The sequence below is a fragment of the Diplotaxodon limnothrissa genome, linkage group LG8 (assembly GCF_057381915.1).
Source record: "Diplotaxodon limnothrissa isolate DT_005_m linkage group LG8, D_limnothrissa_male_GT1.1, whole genome shotgun sequence".
In the NCBI taxonomy this organism is placed as follows: Eukaryota; Metazoa; Chordata; class Actinopteri; order Cichliformes; family Cichlidae; genus Diplotaxodon; species Diplotaxodon limnothrissa.
In genome coordinates this window covers 12277269-12294945 of record NC_140603.1, presented here as the reverse complement: position 1 = coordinate 12294945, position 17677 = coordinate 12277269, and the positions used below count along the sequence as shown (strand labels likewise).

At 41.8% G+C, this 17677-nt stretch overlaps 1 protein-coding gene across 1 annotated transcript in view; it reads left to right on the top strand.

Annotated features, from left to right (window-relative positions):
• Positions 1 to 17677, top strand: part of trrap (transformation/transcription domain-associated protein) — an 84441-nt gene that overhangs the window by 9154 nt on the left and 57610 nt on the right. Inside the window, exons 13-36 of the mRNA XM_085361271.1 lie at positions 1213 to 1291; positions 1886 to 2120; positions 2223 to 2559; positions 2761 to 2858; positions 2956 to 3150; positions 3256 to 3447; positions 3558 to 3723; positions 3807 to 4063; positions 4249 to 4449; positions 5817 to 5968; positions 8538 to 8737; positions 8996 to 9213; positions 9520 to 9717; positions 9947 to 10207; positions 10447 to 10608; positions 10852 to 10948; positions 11158 to 11279; positions 12689 to 12859; positions 13056 to 13124; positions 14946 to 15065; positions 15841 to 15960; positions 16292 to 16456; positions 16622 to 16803; positions 17412 to 17610. Of these exons, the coding sequence (XP_085217397.1) occupies positions 1213 to 1291; positions 1886 to 2120; positions 2223 to 2559; positions 2761 to 2858; positions 2956 to 3150; positions 3256 to 3447; positions 3558 to 3723; positions 3807 to 4063; positions 4249 to 4449; positions 5817 to 5968; positions 8538 to 8737; positions 8996 to 9213; positions 9520 to 9717; positions 9947 to 10207; positions 10447 to 10608; positions 10852 to 10948; positions 11158 to 11279; positions 12689 to 12859; positions 13056 to 13124; positions 14946 to 15065; positions 15841 to 15960; positions 16292 to 16456; positions 16622 to 16803; positions 17412 to 17610 (4196 nt within the window). The remainder of the gene's footprint in view (positions 1 to 1212; positions 1292 to 1885; positions 2121 to 2222; positions 2560 to 2760; positions 2859 to 2955; positions 3151 to 3255; positions 3448 to 3557; positions 3724 to 3806; positions 4064 to 4248; positions 4450 to 5816; positions 5969 to 8537; positions 8738 to 8995; positions 9214 to 9519; positions 9718 to 9946; positions 10208 to 10446; positions 10609 to 10851; positions 10949 to 11157; positions 11280 to 12688; positions 12860 to 13055; positions 13125 to 14945; positions 15066 to 15840; positions 15961 to 16291; positions 16457 to 16621; positions 16804 to 17411; positions 17611 to 17677) is intronic.

Sequence of the window (17677 nt, the reverse complement as noted above, 5' to 3'; positions counted from 1 at the left end):
ATGATACGTACGATGGTCTTTCGTTCTACACGGTGCATTTCAAGGTCCTGTACCCATCCGTCGGTAAACTGTACCTGGGCTTGTTGCAGTGACCTGAAGTTACTAAACTTCATGAGTGTATGCACTCACTCCAAGAACCGTATAATTATAAATATGCATATAAATATGCTAAGATGAGATAGCTGACTTCATCCAACTAGCAAATGTTTTCCAGGCTACGTTGGTGATACAGTTTTTTTTTAATGTGTATGATATTTTTGTCATGCGATTTTAAAGCTGGTCCTACAACCGCATCCAAGAATAACATGCAGCTTATCTCAGAACTGTCGGTGAAAATTATTATTGGAGCTAGGTTTAATTGAGCTGCATTTTAAAGAGGTGCAATTTCACAATTTGTGTATATTTTCTAAGTTCACTATTTTGTCATGTGTTGAGAAAAACACAGATTTTAAAATTACATGGTCTAATATTTACATTTAGCATAACTGCAACATTATTTTTTCATTTTTTTTTTTTAAAGACTCGAAAGGACTTGAAATTCAAAGTTTCAGACTTGTGACTTGACTCGGACTTTTACACCAGTGACTTGAGACTCGACTCTGACTTGCCTGACATTACTTGAGACTTGACTTGAGACTTGAGGATAAAGACTTGAGACTTACTTGAGACTTGCAAAACAATGACTTGGTCCCACCTCTGCACATTTCACTCTTTCCAAAATAAAATTTTTATTAGCTGTCAAAATGTAGCTATAGAACCTCATTTTGAATTGGTGACTGAGAGGTTAAAAGTGAGACTGTAGATGAAATGGAATGAAAGCACAACCATCCATCAGTGAAGCCTTGACATAGCACGACACATTTTGGATGATTTTCTGCATTTTACTGCAAGTTACTTCTTCTGCTGCAGGTCAAACCACTTTTACTGATTTTGGCTTATTTTCTGTGACAGATTTACCAACGCTGTTAGGTGTTTGCTGTTAACCTCCTGCTGACAAAGCAGTGTCAGGCACAGTGCTAAATTTATAATATTAAATAAACCAAATGGCATGTAGTTTTTTTTTCGTGTATTAATCACAAATAAAAGCATTTCCAGTAACACCCTCTTAATATATTCTTTTACTGCTTTTATTTAATTCTGTCACCCATCAGCTGCTGTTTCAGGTGCAACTATCAGCTCTGAATTCACAATATCTACTTCATTGTGTTTCAGAGTTTATCCCATGTATGGACAAACTTTTTGATGAGTCCATCCTCATCGGTTCTGGCTACACTGCTCGGGAGACGCTTAGGTAAGTTCTTTGTATGTGTAGTCACGATCATTCGAACTCCTCTGTGTCAGAACAGCCTCTTATGGATGATTTCTCAGCCAGGTGCATGTTAAGTGTCCTAGCATATTAATCAGGTAGTTCTCAGTACTGCAAAATTCTCAAGGAAGCTGACTGAAAACACTGCAGCACAGAAGGCACTGTCAAGTTGTCATGTACAACCTCGTCTCCAGAGTGCAGGCTGCTTGCACATCCTCCTTTAGTTGGATTGCAAAACCTCCTTGACCCGCCTCAGTTGCCAAACTAGCTCACCTCATCAACAAAATGCCTGTCATTTCACATTAGTAATACATAGGAAGCACGGCAGCTGGATGAGATCTGGCAGGATTATCATTGTCACTCATTAGCTTGTCTTCTCTCTCCCTTTCTCTCTTCATCCCAAAGCTACTTTCCATATCCTTTTGTTCTTTCAGCCTCTTTGATTGCTTTTCTCTGCCTTTTAGAAAATACGGCTTCCTCACTAAGCCAGTCTGTTCAGTTTGTACCACTATTTAGTAATGAAATATGATTATGATTCACCTCCAAATGTCACAGTTACATATCTGTCTTATTTTCTAGACCCTTGGCCTACAGCACACTAGCAGACCTGGTGCATCATGTGCGCCAGAACTTGACCCTGACAGATTTATCTCTAGCTGTGCAGCTCTTTGCTAAAAACATTGATGACGAGTCACTTCCCAGTAACATTCAGACCATGTCCTGCAAGCTGCTGCTCAACCTGGTGGATTGTATCCGCTCGAAATCAGAGCAGGAGAACGGAAATGGGCGAGACATCCTGATGAGGATGCTGGAGGTGGGTTGCACAAGGCTCAATTGAAAAGTCTTATTTATTTCAATAGACATATGGCTAGATAAATATTGAAAATTTTCCCTCTTTCCTTATCTTTATCAACAGGTGTTTGTACTTAAATTTCACACCATTGCACGGTACCAGCTTGTGTCCATCTTCAAGAAATGCAAACCTCAGTCAGAGATGGGTGTTGTTGATCCAGGGGCGATACCTGCGGTGCCAGCCACACCCACTCCATCCACCACCCCTGCCATTCCACCACCTGCTCCTCCAACTCCTGTTACTGTGACACCGCAACCACCTGCAACGCCCTTTGACCGAGGTGGTGAAAAGGAAGACAAGCAGACCTTTCAGGTGTCGGATTGCCGCAGTTTGGTCAAGACCTTAGTGTGTGGAGTGAAGACAATTACTTGGGGTATCACCTCTTGCAAGGCACCTGGAGGTGAGTGGGGACACACAAGTGGCACTTATTGCAAACCTATTGATATCTAATAAAATCCCACATGCTCGACTATTCTTGCCTGATTAAAAAGCATCTAGAAAAATGTATAAATGCACACGTAACAATAATTTCATAAGGAAATTCAAGATTTTATCATCTCAAAATGTGATTCCCCCCCCCCCCCCCCCCCCCCCTTAACAGAGGCTCAATTCATTCCTAACAAGCAGCTCCAGCCTAAGGAGACTCAGATCTACATTAAGCTGGTCAAATATGCCATGCAGGCTTTGGACATCTACCAGGTACAACCTAATAAAAACTGACTGTACTGCAGGGGTGATGGTGTCTCATAACAGACAATCATGGAGTAGTGGTATAATTCATGTGTATCATGACCAGGTGCAGGTGGCAAATAATCAGCAGACATACATCAGGGTGGCTAACTGCCAGACTGTACGCATGAAGGAGGAGAAGGAAGTTTTGGAGCACTTTGCTGGGGTCTTCACCATGATGAACCCTCTTACATTTAAAGAGATTTTTCAGACCACCGTTCCCTACATGGTGGAGAGGATCTCGAAGAACTACGCACTGCAGGTATGTCTTGTCTCCCCTATCAAGAGAAAATAACATGGGATAAGGTCTTTGGTCTTGATTAATCACTTGCTCAAATTCCAATTCTTGTTCTCTTTTGTTTTCTAGATCGTGGCAAATTCGTTCCTGGCCAACATCTCAACGTCTGCTCTGTTTGCCACGATCCTAGTAGAGTATCTTCTTGAAAGACTGCCAGAGATGGGCTCCAATGTTGAGCTGTCAAACCTCTACCTCAAGCTCTTTAAACTTGTTTTTGGCTCAGTATCACTGTTTGCTGCTGAGAATGAGCAGATGCTCAAGGTAAATGGATATTTCTTTTAGTTTTTTTGGGGGGCGTAGTGGCAGACTATTTCACTTATTTCACTGTACCATTGCCATGTTTTACTGATAAGACTTTACCTTTTCATCAGCCGCACCTCCACAAGATAGTAAACAGCTCCATGGAACTGGCTCAATCAGCTAAGGAGCCCTACAACTACTTCCTGCTTCTCCGTGCTCTCTTCCGTTCCATTGGTGGAGGCAGCCACGACCTTCTGTACCAAGAGTTTCTACCCCTTCTGCCTAACCTGCTACAAGGTAAAAACCGCACACAGCATTACTCTGAATTACAGACAACTCATGTATGAAATATTGTAAGCACCTATTTCCATTTCTATTAGGATTGAACATGCTTCAGAGTGGCCTTCACAAGCAGCACATGAAGGACCTGTTTGTGGAGCTCTGTCTGACAGTGCCAGTGCGTCTGAGCTCCTTGTTGCCATATTTACCCATGCTAATGGATCCACTGGTATCTGCACTCAACGGCTCTCAGACTTTGGTCAGCCAAGGCCTTCGTACCCTGGAGCTGTGTGTGGACAACCTACAACCTGACTTCCTTTACGATCACATCCAACCTGTCAGGGCTGAACTCATGCAGGTAGGGCGTTGTTTTTGTGATAATGATTACAGTTTTTTCTCTTCTCATAGAAGAGAATGAAAATGTTTTATTGATTATATACAAGGATAACTCAAAAGCTTCCATATAGCCACGTTCCCCCTCAATGTACCTGGTGTGTTTTTTCTTAAACTTATAGTTTATTCCCTTCCTACTCTTTGCTCTAGGCTTTGTGGCGTACTCTCCGTAATCCAGCAGAAAGCATCTCCCATGTAGCGTATCGGGTGTTGGGAAAGTTTGGAGGCAGCAACAGGAAGATGCTCAAGGAGTCTCAGAGACTACATTATGTAGTGACTGAGGTCCAGGGGCCCAGCATCAAGGCTGAATTCACTGACTGCAAAGCATCCATACAGCTACCCATGGAGAAGGTAAAATATGATCAGGTCTTTTTGTGCCCTTTTCTTTTCTTTGTAGATATTTCTAAAGAGCAGAAAACATTAACCCCAATAACTGTAATGTGAAGAAAATGCATAGATTTTGCGTTAAAATATGTCATATTTTTATGTGCATAATTACCCCGGCACAGGTCGATTTTGAGCCAGGAAAAGGCCTTATGCTATCCTCAGTGTTGTTTAGCTTTTTGCCAGAGAGAAAAGATTTGGGAGTATTTCACTTTATAGCACTTTCTTATACCAGTTGGACTCTTTCTTCCCCTTTTTTCCTTTTTTGATTTACTTTTAGAAGGAAAGAATTAAACGTAAAAGAGTTTGATATTCCTCATTATTGTTCTCCACTGGGAGCAATATGTCTTTGTCACAGTTTTGTGTGTGTGAAAGAGAAAGTGAGTGAGGAGATGTGTGTGTCCTCCAGGTAATTAAATTCATCTCTTGTTTCTCCTCCTCATCCCCAGTCAGTAATCATCAATCTAGTGTGGGCCACCATGACGGCATTATTTACTCTCACTAATGGCTGCTCCTTCTTTTTGGCTATCAGTCTGCGTGTTTGCCATCATCATCATGGGCGCAGGCAGCCGACAGAAACCCACACAGACTGTCACATGCTGCACAGCCACATGTTATGGCTAAAGACATAAATCTCTGGCAGGCTTGAGATGCAGCCATGCGGTTTGCTGCCACATTAGGGAAGGGCAACTGAAGGTGCTGTTATATAGACTGAGATAAAAAAAAAAAAAAAAAAAATACAAGTATGCATAACTTGCTGTGGTACAACAGGTAGAAATGGCACATTGTAACTGAATTTAATATATTTGTATTTTCTAGCTTTTATTTGTCTTCTTTAGCTCTTGTCCAACTGTCTTTTACCATATCAGCTGAGAAATCTTCTCTAACACATCTTACTTTTAAATATTATATCTAATTACTAAAGGATTTGTTAGAGGCCCAGTCCTGACTAACACATCTGGTTATAGTAATCCACTGACAGGTCGACAGTTCGGTTTTGCTTGTGCCTTCATTTCCTCTCATGCTCTCTCAGTTGTTGTATTCCTCCTCATGTTCTCTTCCCTGTTCTGAGTGGCATTAATTAGTTCATTTTCTCCCTTTAAGTGCCTGGCTGCCGTGGCTTGACAGCCCATAATGTAGAAATGATAATGACCTTTGCTCAACCAGATGGTGCTCTGTGTTACTTCTCCCAATTAATCACATATGTAGCATATGCAATTTAATTCCCATTTTAATAATTTTAAGGATATTGGAATTGTGAGTCGGAGAAATCTGCAGTTTCTGAATGAAAATGTTGAAGATTTTGAAGTAACATTTGCTGCATTTCCTCTAAGGCGATTGAGACAGCCCTAGATTGCCTGAAGAGTGCCAACACTGAGCCATACTACAGACGACAGGCCTGGGAGGTCATTAAGTGTTTCCTGGTGGCCATGACAAGTCTGGATGACAACAAGCACTCGCTCTACCAGCTTCTGTCTCATCCCAAGTGAGTAAACATTCTTGCTTTGATTTGACTGGAGCATACACTTTAATATTGTTGCCACATGGCACCTGGGTACCATTCCTGATGTAATAAATTATTTGCTCTATTATAGATGTGTTGGAGTTTATACCAAAGAAAAATCATTGACACTACCTAAGGAAGTGTTTACATTCACTTAGTTTTATCTAGAATAAATGAGTTGACAAACGGTGCTGTATCTGCTACACTGGTTTTCCACTTAAGTGATAAAATTACACTTTCGAGTACATACACAGCCAGACTCTGATTAATCACCTACCTTTTTCTACCTTCACTTGGCACAAGTTGACCTTGCCATCTACTTCACCTTTCCTGTCTGCCCTCTCCCACTCACACGAGGTTTTTATGTACATTACCTCCACCGCCTCCAACTGTCTTGCTACCTGCTGACATGTCCCACTTTCTCTTTCCTCCTTGATGTCTTCACCCCACACTGCTTCATCAATTCCCTCTCAAGGGCAGGCATTGCTAATTACACATTTGCAGACACACCCTCTGGCAGGCTCTGCTGCAAGGCGGAAACCCATATATGAACAGACAAACAGGAAAGAAGGTTGTTGTCGGGTGGGTTAGTCACATTACCATCATTGATCCCCGGGCAGGGGCTAATTGACTTTCCCCTGTCTGTTTATTCTACACCATGCCCCTTACACTCTCCTGTCATTATGCACTAACACACATATGCCCACAAATACGTCTTTGTGCACATGGGGGTAATGAAGTGTGTCAGTTACGATCACGGGGGCTGTGCCATCGCCTCTTCAGTCGTCTCGATTTGCATTGTCTTTTCTCTCACTTGAAAGATTTTCTCTCTTTTTCTCCCCCTCCCTTCATCATCATTCAAACATCTCTCTTTGCCTCAGTGTTTGTTCAATCTAAGTATAGGGCTTTGGAGTTGACGTCACGCCGCAATGCATTGTGGGAGCGCAGCTCCATTTTCGGGGTCTACGAATCAAAACAAACACACTGTGTTGGAACAACGACGACAAGAAACATGCTTAAAAGCAGCTCAAAAGAAAACGGACGGTATAGAGACCGATTGCGTCCAGAGGCGAAGCAGCGGTACTTGGAAAAAAAATAGAGTGCATCGCAAATCTGGACCCATATGAAATACGGCAGTGGAGTAAAGACCCAGACGACTTACCGCCACTGTCCTACCCCGATATCTTCACGTATCTTGTTTGTGGAGTAAGCGCTTACACAGCGAACCAGTTTCGTAATTACAAGTCACTGGAGGCGCACATCCAATTTACAAATGGCTGGGCGCAAGATTTGGCTATTTTCAAGCCGCCAAACTCTGAGTACGTCGTCAAAGTAAGTCAGCTGGAGTGCATCGAGTGAAATAGCCATTTTCCACCCCCCACCATAATTAATGTTACACATTTATCATTGAACTGCTAAAATATCGTTATCATATTATATGCCCATAATTGTAAAGTACATGCAAATTAACACATTGATAATCGGGTAAATTATTAACGCCAATTTGTGTCCTTCCTGTCTCATTTCATTTATTGTCTTTACATCAACCAATCAAGTCACTCCATTCTATGTTTGATCGCAATTTCTATAACTTCCGAGACCACCAACGATGATATTATTCAGCTATAAAGTGTGATGTGAACATATTTAGAACTTAACGGAATGAAAATGTCTTGAGCACACCAGCTGATATATCTGGAGACGTAACAGAACTTGATATCAGCTCGTCTCACGGCTTCTATCCAGGCTAGACGCCTTCGTTTGGTAATATCCGATACATGAGCTCCTTCATGTTGCTTCATGTTGGGAAAGCATAAAAAGACAATCGAAACTTATTCCCGTGCCGGTCGTAAGATCGAACATTGCAGCCGACCACACAGCAAGTACGAACCATGGCTATGCTTTCGCTCCTTACTTAGACCCCCAAAATGGCGGATCGGGCCAAAATCCTTTCCACGCCCACCCCCGTGACATCACGCTCCAAAGCCCTATAGAAGAATGGGAGACCCCCCTCCCCCCCCTCCCCCACTGCAATTCATGAAATGCCAAATTGGAAGAACGAAGCAGTGATACTGTGGCATGCCCCAGAATGAGTGAAGGGCAATTGATCTGACATTCTGTAGACCATGCCCGCTGCCATTTTCTCACCCCTCTTCCCTCCCACAGCATCATACGCTCCTTCTCCCTCGTTCTCCAAAGAGCAGTTTTTTTAAATGGCAATAATAAAATGAGACGATCCATCAGGTCTGCCCCTGGCATGTGGCATTATAAAACACAAGCTCAAGCATGGAGAAAGCAGCCGCTCAGTTGCCTTCAGCTGCATTAAATAACAAAAATACCAACGGGGACAAAAAGAATTCAGAAGGAACAGAAAGGAGACAGAAAATTTAAGAACAGGCAATAGATATTGATATATACATTTAAATGTTGTGTGAATGCATATTACATTGCTTTTGGGCTTTTTGAAAAAATTTGCATGCCACTGCCACAATATGTCATCCTTTTTAATCTGTAGACATCCCATTCATTGTTTGGTTTTCTCCTTCATTAGCTTTACTGAGAAGTGGATCCCCAGTGTCATCATTTCTCACCGCTATAAGGCACAAGACACACCTGCCCGCCGAACTTTTGAACAGGCCCTGACTGGAGCATTCATGTCTGCTGTGATAAAAGACCTGAGGCCCAGTGCGCTGCCCTTCGTAGCCAGCCTGATTCGCCATTATACTATGGTTGCTGTGGCTCAGCAGTGTGGTAAGGGACTGGTAATCTTTGTACTATAGATTTAATAGTAGATAATATAGATCTAATATTTAACAGTGTTCACTTTTGCCCTGTGATCAACATTTTATTCTCGGCTGTTCAAATAAATTAGTTCATTTCCGGTTTCCTGTGATACATATGCTTGTAATTGACGTTTAAAATCTACACATACTTTATCGTAAAGTTGTAGCATTCTTATGTTTGACATGAAACATGATCCTTTCCTCTTGTCCTACTCTTTCAACCCAGGCCCTTTCCTGCTGCCGTGCTACCAGCTGGGCAGCCAGCCAAGCACAGCTATGTTCCACAGCGAGGAGAATGGCTCACAGGGCATGGATCCACTTGTTCTGATTGACGCCATAGCTATCTGCATGGCCTACGAGGAGAAGGAGCTGTGTAAGATCGGGGAAGTCGCCCTGGCCGTAATCTTTGATGTGGCCAGCATCATCCTTGGGTCTAAGGAGAGGGTACGTTACTAAGAGGAGGGCATTATATGGTTCACTTATTTAGCAGTCTAACAAAAGCATGAATTGTTTTTCTGCAAATTTGTGGTAAACTAACCCAGCTAAGACTTCATTCTGTCATCCTCGTAAAAATGAATACTCTGCCAAATTGATTACTCTCATTTTCATATTGAAATTTGAACTCTATATCCAACTAGCCTCTGATCAAATTCAATTCATTTTTTAGCATCTTGCAATAATGACTCTGTGTTACGTGTATAGTTTTTAAATGGGAATCGCCCTTAATTACCCTGGCTTCTACATCCCCAGGCATGCCAGCTGCCCCTCTTCTCCTACATAGTGGAGCGTCTGTGTGCCTGCTGCTATGAACAAGCTTGGTATGCCAAGCTTGGTGGTGTTGTGTCAATCAAGTTCCTTATGGAGAGACTGCCTCTGATTTGGGTGCTACAAAACCAGCTCACCTTTCTCAAAGCACTGCTGTTTGTCATGATGGACCTTACAGGAGAGGTGAGAGCAATTGATTACAACTTGTTATGCATTTATTTTATTTATTAAATAACTGTGGTTGCAAAGATTTACCTGGTTGTGCTTTTTTGTAAGCCCTGTATACTGTATAACTTGTCATGTCTTTTTTCTTCCTGTTCAGGCATTTGTATTTATTAAGTTACTGATTTTTCTTTTTTCCCCTGTTTTTTTTTTAAATTTTTTATTTTATTTTATTTTTTTTTATCCACAGGTGTCAAATGGAGCAGTAGCCATGGCGAAGACCACCCTGGAGCAGTTGCTGGTGCGCTGTGCCACTCCACTGAAAGATGAAGAAAAGACAGAGGAGTTGCTAGCTGCACAGGACAAGTCTTTTCACATGGTCACCCATGACTTGGTCCGAGAGGTCACCTCCCCCAACTCGACTGTTAGAAAGCAGGCAATGCACTCCCTGCAGGTGCTAGCCCAGGTCACTGGCAAGAGTGTTACTGTGATCATGGAACCACACAAAGAGGTAAAAGTCTTAACAGTTTTCTCTAAACCTTAAATTCGGATTAATACTTTGCTGCTGTTGCTTCTTAAATGCAATGCATTCATGAATAGAAGGACCTCCAATAAAAAGCTGCAGTATTACTTTCTGTCAGCAGCAGGTGTACACATGGCCAATTTTTTATCTCTATCTAAAGATGAGTGTTGAAATATAAATGTAATGACAACACAAGGGCCTTTTTCATGGGTTTGTCTTTTCTTTAGGTTTTGCAAGATATGGTTCCTCCCAAGAAACACCTGCTGCGTCACCAGCCTGCCAACGCCCAAATCGGCCTGATGGAGGGTAACACTTTCTGCACTACTCTGCAGCCCCGCCTCTTTACAATGGACCTTAATGTCATGGAACACAAGGTCTTCTACACAGAGGTGAGTCATTAGCATAGAGCATTTTGACTTTCTTAATTGTGAACTGCACAGTAATGCAACTGTTAGGACTTTAACCTTGAAAGAAACAATATTGTGGGTTCAAACTTGCTGCTTGGCTTTGGCTCATCTGTTTTAAGTATTTATCCTTTTACACGGTGCATATAAGCTTGATCTAATTTAATGGATCACTGACCTGTTCACCTCTGCTCTTTATGTCATATTTATGCTTTTTCCACTATCCAGCTGTTGAACCTATGTGAGGCAGAGGATGCTGCTTTGATGAAGCTGCCCTGTTACAAGAGCCTTCCCTCTTTGGTTCCCCTCCGTATAGCAGCCCTCAGTAAGTAGGCCCCATTCTGCATTGTTTGTTAGTGTACCAGGGATGGTTACTCTTCTTTTGTGTTCGTGTGCATGTGTGAGTGTGCGTGTCAGATTTAAACCTTCTTAAAATCCCTGTCTAAATCAGTACTGTAGACCACATCTTAAGACTATTATTATAGTCTATTCATGCAAGTGTAGAGTGTCATTAATATTCTTTATCCTCATTAGATGCCCTGGCAGCCTGTAACTACTTGCCACAGTCCAGAGAGAAGATCATTGCTGCCTTGTTCAAAGCCCTCAACTCCACCAACAATGAGCTACAGGAGGCGGGTGAGGGATGCATGAGGAAGGTCAGTGTTACATCATTTCATGTTAATTTTTTCACCTCAATTAAATTTCCTTTTTTGTAGTAGTTTTAGATATATAAAAAAAATGCTTTTCTAAGAGATGAATAACTTTTTATGTTCTCAATATTGCTGTTAGAAATCATGATGCCAGGTTCATGTTGTTAATTTACAGTATCACAATGTGGTGCAAATTTTCAGCAAGGCTAAATGTCTCCTACTTTTAGTTGTGTTTTTCTGCTTGTGAGACCGTCTTTATTTAACTTCTTCTATTTAGAGCTCTTTATCCTGGCGACTGCTTTGTTTTTGAATTGTTTGGAATTAATTTCAAGACTTTATCGATTACTGAGAAAGCTTGTATCTGTGTTACAGCACCTAATTTAACTGCAGTTACCTTGGAGCCACAACAGAGCTTAGACTTGACGCCGTAACCTTTTAAAATATGCATTAATCTGTTTGGTTAAACTATGAGGTGATCTACCCACGAACTGATAATTAAATGTAGTCACAATCGTTTATTTGATTTCAGAGTCAGGTTTTCTGCACCTTTGAAATGGCCTTCTACCGTGTCACTTTTTCCTCTTTCACCTCTTTATTTTTCTGTTTGTATATTATCTTGTTTTCCATTCTTCTCATTTCTTGCTTTACACATAGTTTTTTATTTGTAAGGTCTTTGTTAATTCTCTCCTCATATCATTTCCGCACCCACTTCCATCTTTATGTGGACCTCCGTCAGCTTTATCACACTGTCCCTGAACCAGCTCTGGATACTTCATTAAAGTATCCATGCCATCTTAGCCTCTATCTATTTACTCCAAGCTCTTTGTCCCCTCTCCTATCAATTTATGTGTCCTTATTATTTTATTTTATTTTTTTTCTGCCACCATCACTCCTTTTCACTATCCTGTGATATTTTTTTTTCCTTGCCATTTTCTGTTCTCTCCCTTCTTTCATCTCTGCCCTGCTAGCACTAATGAGCGTTGCCATGGCCAGATCGATACAGGATGGAGTGTTTGTTCTCAACGCTGAGAGGAAAATGAATGTGGCTGCCATGCATCATTCCCTCCCGTGTGTGTGAGGGTGTGTGGGTGTGCGTCATCAGTGTTTGGTTGGCATGTGTGCTCGTTTACAGCTCAACATGCTGTCATTTGAGTGGCCTTATTACTTTAATGGAGACACAAGGGGTAGTGACCAGTTCACGGGGCTAGAAAACCTGAAAAGTCTCATGATTAGGGGGAAAAATATAGAGGTGAAATTAAAATCACTGTGTCCAAAACTTTAGTAAACATCACCACACAAATCTGAATAATATTTGAGTGTTGTATACGTGTTATATTATTAATCAAGGCAAACAAACCACTCGTCACTTTGTCTTGTTGCTGAACATTTCTACTTTGTCCATTCTCCTCTTGTAGTTTTTGGAAGGTGCCACGATTGAGGTTGATCAGATCCACACTCACATGCGCCCATTACTGATGATGCTGGGTGATTACCGCAGCCTGACTCTCAATGTGGTGAACCGCCTGACCTCTGTCACACGACTTTTCCCCAACTCCTTCAATGACAAATTCTGTGACCAGATGATGGTGAGAAACTTACGTCGAATTCTGTGTTAAAACTGGCAGGTTAATACTAAGGCATCAGCTTTTATTTATTCAAAGACTAGTTTTTGATTTTATTTTAGTTAACTAAAAATTTTTGGCACTTAGTTTTTAGTTTAGTTTTAGTCAGCTATCAAAACCTTACTTAAACACAGGCATCTTATTTCTTTTTCTTTCTCAGCAACACCTGCGGAAGTGGATGGAGGTAGTTGTAATAACACACAAAGGAGGCCAGCGGAGCGATGGCAGCGTAAGTAAACTCATTTCAGATCTGCCCACGTGTAAAACTGCAAAAATACCACAGATGGGAATCTTTGTACAGTCTTGACATGTATTTGTCTTCTTTTCTTTTGTATGTCTTATTTTAAAATCCTGCTTCAGTGTAGTACAAAAGCATTCACGGCCACTAGGACCATGTTGATACGGTCGTCTGCTGGCGCCATATTTGTTCAGGTCATCTGTTATGTCCAAAGCAAATACCATTACCAATAGGGAATGAGAAATTGCCCCTTGTTTTCAGAAAGCCTTAGTCACATGCAGTGCCCCTTCTCTGTGTGGCCTCCTCCCAGATGAGTTGTGAGTGTCCATATTACAATCAATGATTAATTAGGCACCAGGCAGGCTGTGGTTGGCCTCGTACTCTGTCTCCTCATTATCTCCCCGCAGATAACCTTGTAAAAGGCAGCGAGAAGAGGTGACAGAAAGATTGGCCAAAACACCTGCCTTTTTTTCTTTGCTTCCTACTCTGTGTGACTTCATCCTAACCCATCTGAAAGTGTTCTGTTTTAATTAGATGCAAATTGGCCTTTTGTCTTTCATGCCCTCCAAATTTTGGTCTTTGTGCCCGTTGACAGCAGACCTGGAAGTGAAAGCAGAACCAGGGTCAGGGAGTCAATTATGATAAAGGAAAAAGAAAAGTGTGGGAGGAGGAATAGAGCAGGGACGAAGAGGATGGTGTGAAGATGTGTGGGTTTTGACGGGGTGTAGTAACGAGGAAGAGTTTTTGTGACAGATAAAAAACAAAACTTACCACAGTGCATGCATGAAATATGATTATTTCTTTTCGCCCTCACTCTCTAGACTTTGTTTCAGTTACTTAAGTATTTATTCCATTGATTCTGTGTTACCCAACTAAAATTAAAAAAAATATATATATATACACAGTATATTAAAGTTATCTTGGAATTTAAAAATGATGGGCTTGTCCATGTGTATCAGGCAACATATATAAGTATGTCGTCGATAAGCCAAAAAAAATCATTCGATCAGTATGTTAGCTGACCTCTATTTCCAATGTGGCCCTTGCCTTTTTATTCACCGGAGGCTAAGAAAAGTTTTTCCTGCGGTCACTTGTAAAGGTTGCGATAATCTGCCCCTCCATTATCATCCCATCTTATCAGCTCACCTTCCATATTGAACAAAGACAGACAACAGATAGCCTCACAAAAAAAGCACACATGCTGTTCTGCTGACTCTGATCATTGTCTCCCATTCTGGCACAGCCTGCGTTGGAAGGTGTTGAGGTGAGATGCGACCCGGTGTTGCGCCCTCTGTTGGTAACTCTTTGTCAGTGATTGAAATTTGGTCTGATCCAGTGTCGTGCTGGTGAATTGAGCCAATGTCATGGTAGTGGTGGAGTTGCCCTGTATTTATGTGTCCATGTGTCTGTTTTCATCTCGAGAATTGTTACCATCATCTCAGCTTCACTCTAACTCTAATTTTGAGTGTCTAGAAATGTTGAATTCTGCTCTTTTATTCCCTTCTGGCATCTTGGAAGCGCAAAAGTCATAGGATTTATAAAATAACCATGTTGCTCCTTTTATTTGTTTTTACTCTGTCTAATCCAAAAGCTGGTGTGTGTGGTACTCTGCATCTTTTCTGTGGGAAGTTAACACCCTATTAATTACGAATTGCACTTTCAGTCATTTGACTGAGGTTCATCCTCGTCTTTCCACAGTGGCTGTTGATCAAGACTGTCTGTCAGGAATGATGTTTGTGTGCAGCTCATCTGTCCAAGAATTTCATCCACTCCTTTGTTCCCTTTGTTGTATGTCTTTGAATCTTCCTGTAGGAGATGAAGATCTGTTCAGCCATCATTAACCTTTTCCACCTGATCCCAGCGGCACCGCAGACTCTAGTCAAACCTCTACTAGAGGTGGTCATGAAGACTGAGAGGGCCATGCTCATAGAGGTAGGAAACCAATTGCATTATGTAGATGGAGTTGTAGGTAATATCTAACAGTGGTGTAAAACTGCATCGGGCAGGCAGTGAAAGCAGTTGGATGATTAGCAAATAGATCGCTCCCAAACAGTTCAAAAAGAGGGCGGTTTTAGTTGTTTCTTCCATTAACAAAGTATCTATCATTAAGGATTTAGACATAATAATAATGGATTGGATTTATACAGCGCTTTTCAAGGCACCCAAAGCACTTTACAATGACACTATTCATTCACTCTCACATTCACACACTGGTGGAGGCAGCTACGGTTGTAGCCACAGCTGCCCTGGGGCAGACTGACAGAAGCGCGGCTGCCATATCACGCCATCGGCCCCTCTGGCCAACACCAGTAGGCGGTAGGGTAAAGTGTCTTGCCCAAGGACACAACGACCAGGACAGAGAGCCCAGGGATCGAACCGGCAACCTTCCGGTTACAGATGCGCTTCCCAACCCCCTGAGCCACATGTCAGAAATTAGACATGCTTTTCTGGTTATTCCGGTTATGTTTAAGAGGGTGAATGGGGCCAGAAAGTAAGTGTTGGGTCTTATTTAATAAATACAATAAAAGAGGGAAAGAAATGCTTTATATGTGATTTAGAGGATGCAGGATTAAATGTTATAATCAAAATCTTCACAAGGAAGTGATGGAGTCCATATTTACTGTGAAGTAATTCTCATCCCTTCTTCTTCAGGCTGTTTCCTTTGCTTATGTTCCTTCAGTTTCCTCATTATTTTGTCTCGCACTAGGCTGGCAGCCCGTTCAGGGAGCCTTTGATCAAGTTCCTGACGCGTCACCCATCTCAGACAGTGGAGCTTTTCATGATGGAGGCTACACTCAACGACCCCCAGTGGAGCCGCATGTTCATGGTCAGACAATAGGAGCTCTAAGTAGCCGTCCCCTCAGTCTTTTCATTGACACATTTGCCATTAAAAATGTATTTTGCTTCTTTGTTGCATTTGCAATGGGCTGTATTCGGAAATGTATTGAGTGTTTCGAGCCTCAGTGGTCCTATTAACACAGAATTGAGATGGATTGCTCCAGTAAAATTTCCTAATTTTCTTCATCGTTCAGTATCACAAGTCTGTATATCTGCTATGCACTGTTGGTGATTGAATGGGGTGGACCTTGTAGTCTATTGTTATAGTATACATTTTCTTTTGTGTTATAGTTACAGTAGGTGTTTTTGTTCACATGCAGAGTTTTTTGAAACACAAGGATGCCAAGCCATTACGAGACGTGTTGGCCTCTAATCCCAACCGCTTCGTCCCCCTGCTTGTTTCTGCTGGCACTGCAGCAACTGTTCGACCTGGATCTCCCTCTACTGCCACAGCCAGACTAGACCTGCAGTTTCAAGCTATTAAGGTATGCAGAATTCAGTCTGTTCTTTAAGGTGGACTCACATTCACACAGTTGTTATACTCAGGGATGTCTCGGCAGTTTTTGATCCAAATCTATATACAGCTTAACTCATATTTCTGTTATTTATCCTTAACTAATTTAACCTCGTTCATCTTCACATCTGTTCAGATTATTAGCATCATAGTGAAGAATGATGAGGGCTGGCTTGCAGGGCAGCACTCCCTGGTCAGCCAGCTGAGGCGAGTCTGGGTCAGCGAGGCCTTCCAGGAAAGACATCGCAAAGACAACATGGCAGCCACTAACTGGAAGGAGCCAAAGCTGCTGGCCTATTGCTTGCTAAGCTACTGCAAGTAAGTAGATTTGCTGAAATTGTAATGAAAATGAAATGTTGCAGTTTTCATAGATGTTGCACACTGAATTTGCCTGTTGATATGAAATGTTGTCAGTGGACTGATGTGAAACCCCAAAAACAGCAACCAGGCAGTGCTAATGAGCTTTGTTGAAGACTTAGTGACCATTAGAGTGTTAGTTGATAGTTTCAGTAGTGTGAGCACTACAGGTTAATAATGCACATTTTTAAAGTTACTGCATTTTCCAACTTTACTCAAGTGACATTCCAATCACAAATGACCTTCTGACCCTTTCCTTTCTGTGTGAGCACTGAGAAAGTGCTAGCACACTTGGTGCACTAGGCATTTAGCAGATGTTTATTTCAGACCTTGCAATTAACCCCCAAACACTTCAGCCAGTAATTTTAGCTTAGTGTAATGAGTTCAGTCAACCTTCCTTTGACAAACAAAGTTCTGCTTAGAAAAAAATATATATAAAAGTGGCTAATTAACAGTGCGTTGGTTTCTAAGGTTATTTGAAAGTTGTGTTTTATAGTGTCCCCGTTGTTAACGTTAGCCACATCTCTTTGTGTCTGTGCACTGAACTTATCCACTCTCTCTCTTAATAGGCGTAACTACTCTGAGATTGAGCTGCTGTTCCAGCTGCTGAGGGCCTTTACGGGTCGCTTCCTGTGCAACATGACCTTCCTGAAGGAGTATATGGAGGAGGAAATTCCCAAGAATTACTCCATTCCTCAGAAACGTGCCCTGTTCTTCCGTTTCGTTGAGTTTAATGATCCCCACTTCAACGATGAGCTTAAAGCAAAGGTATGTATACATCCAATCAGATGAAAAACGTTAGTTTATAAGTACAGGCTGCAGATATTTACCCTCT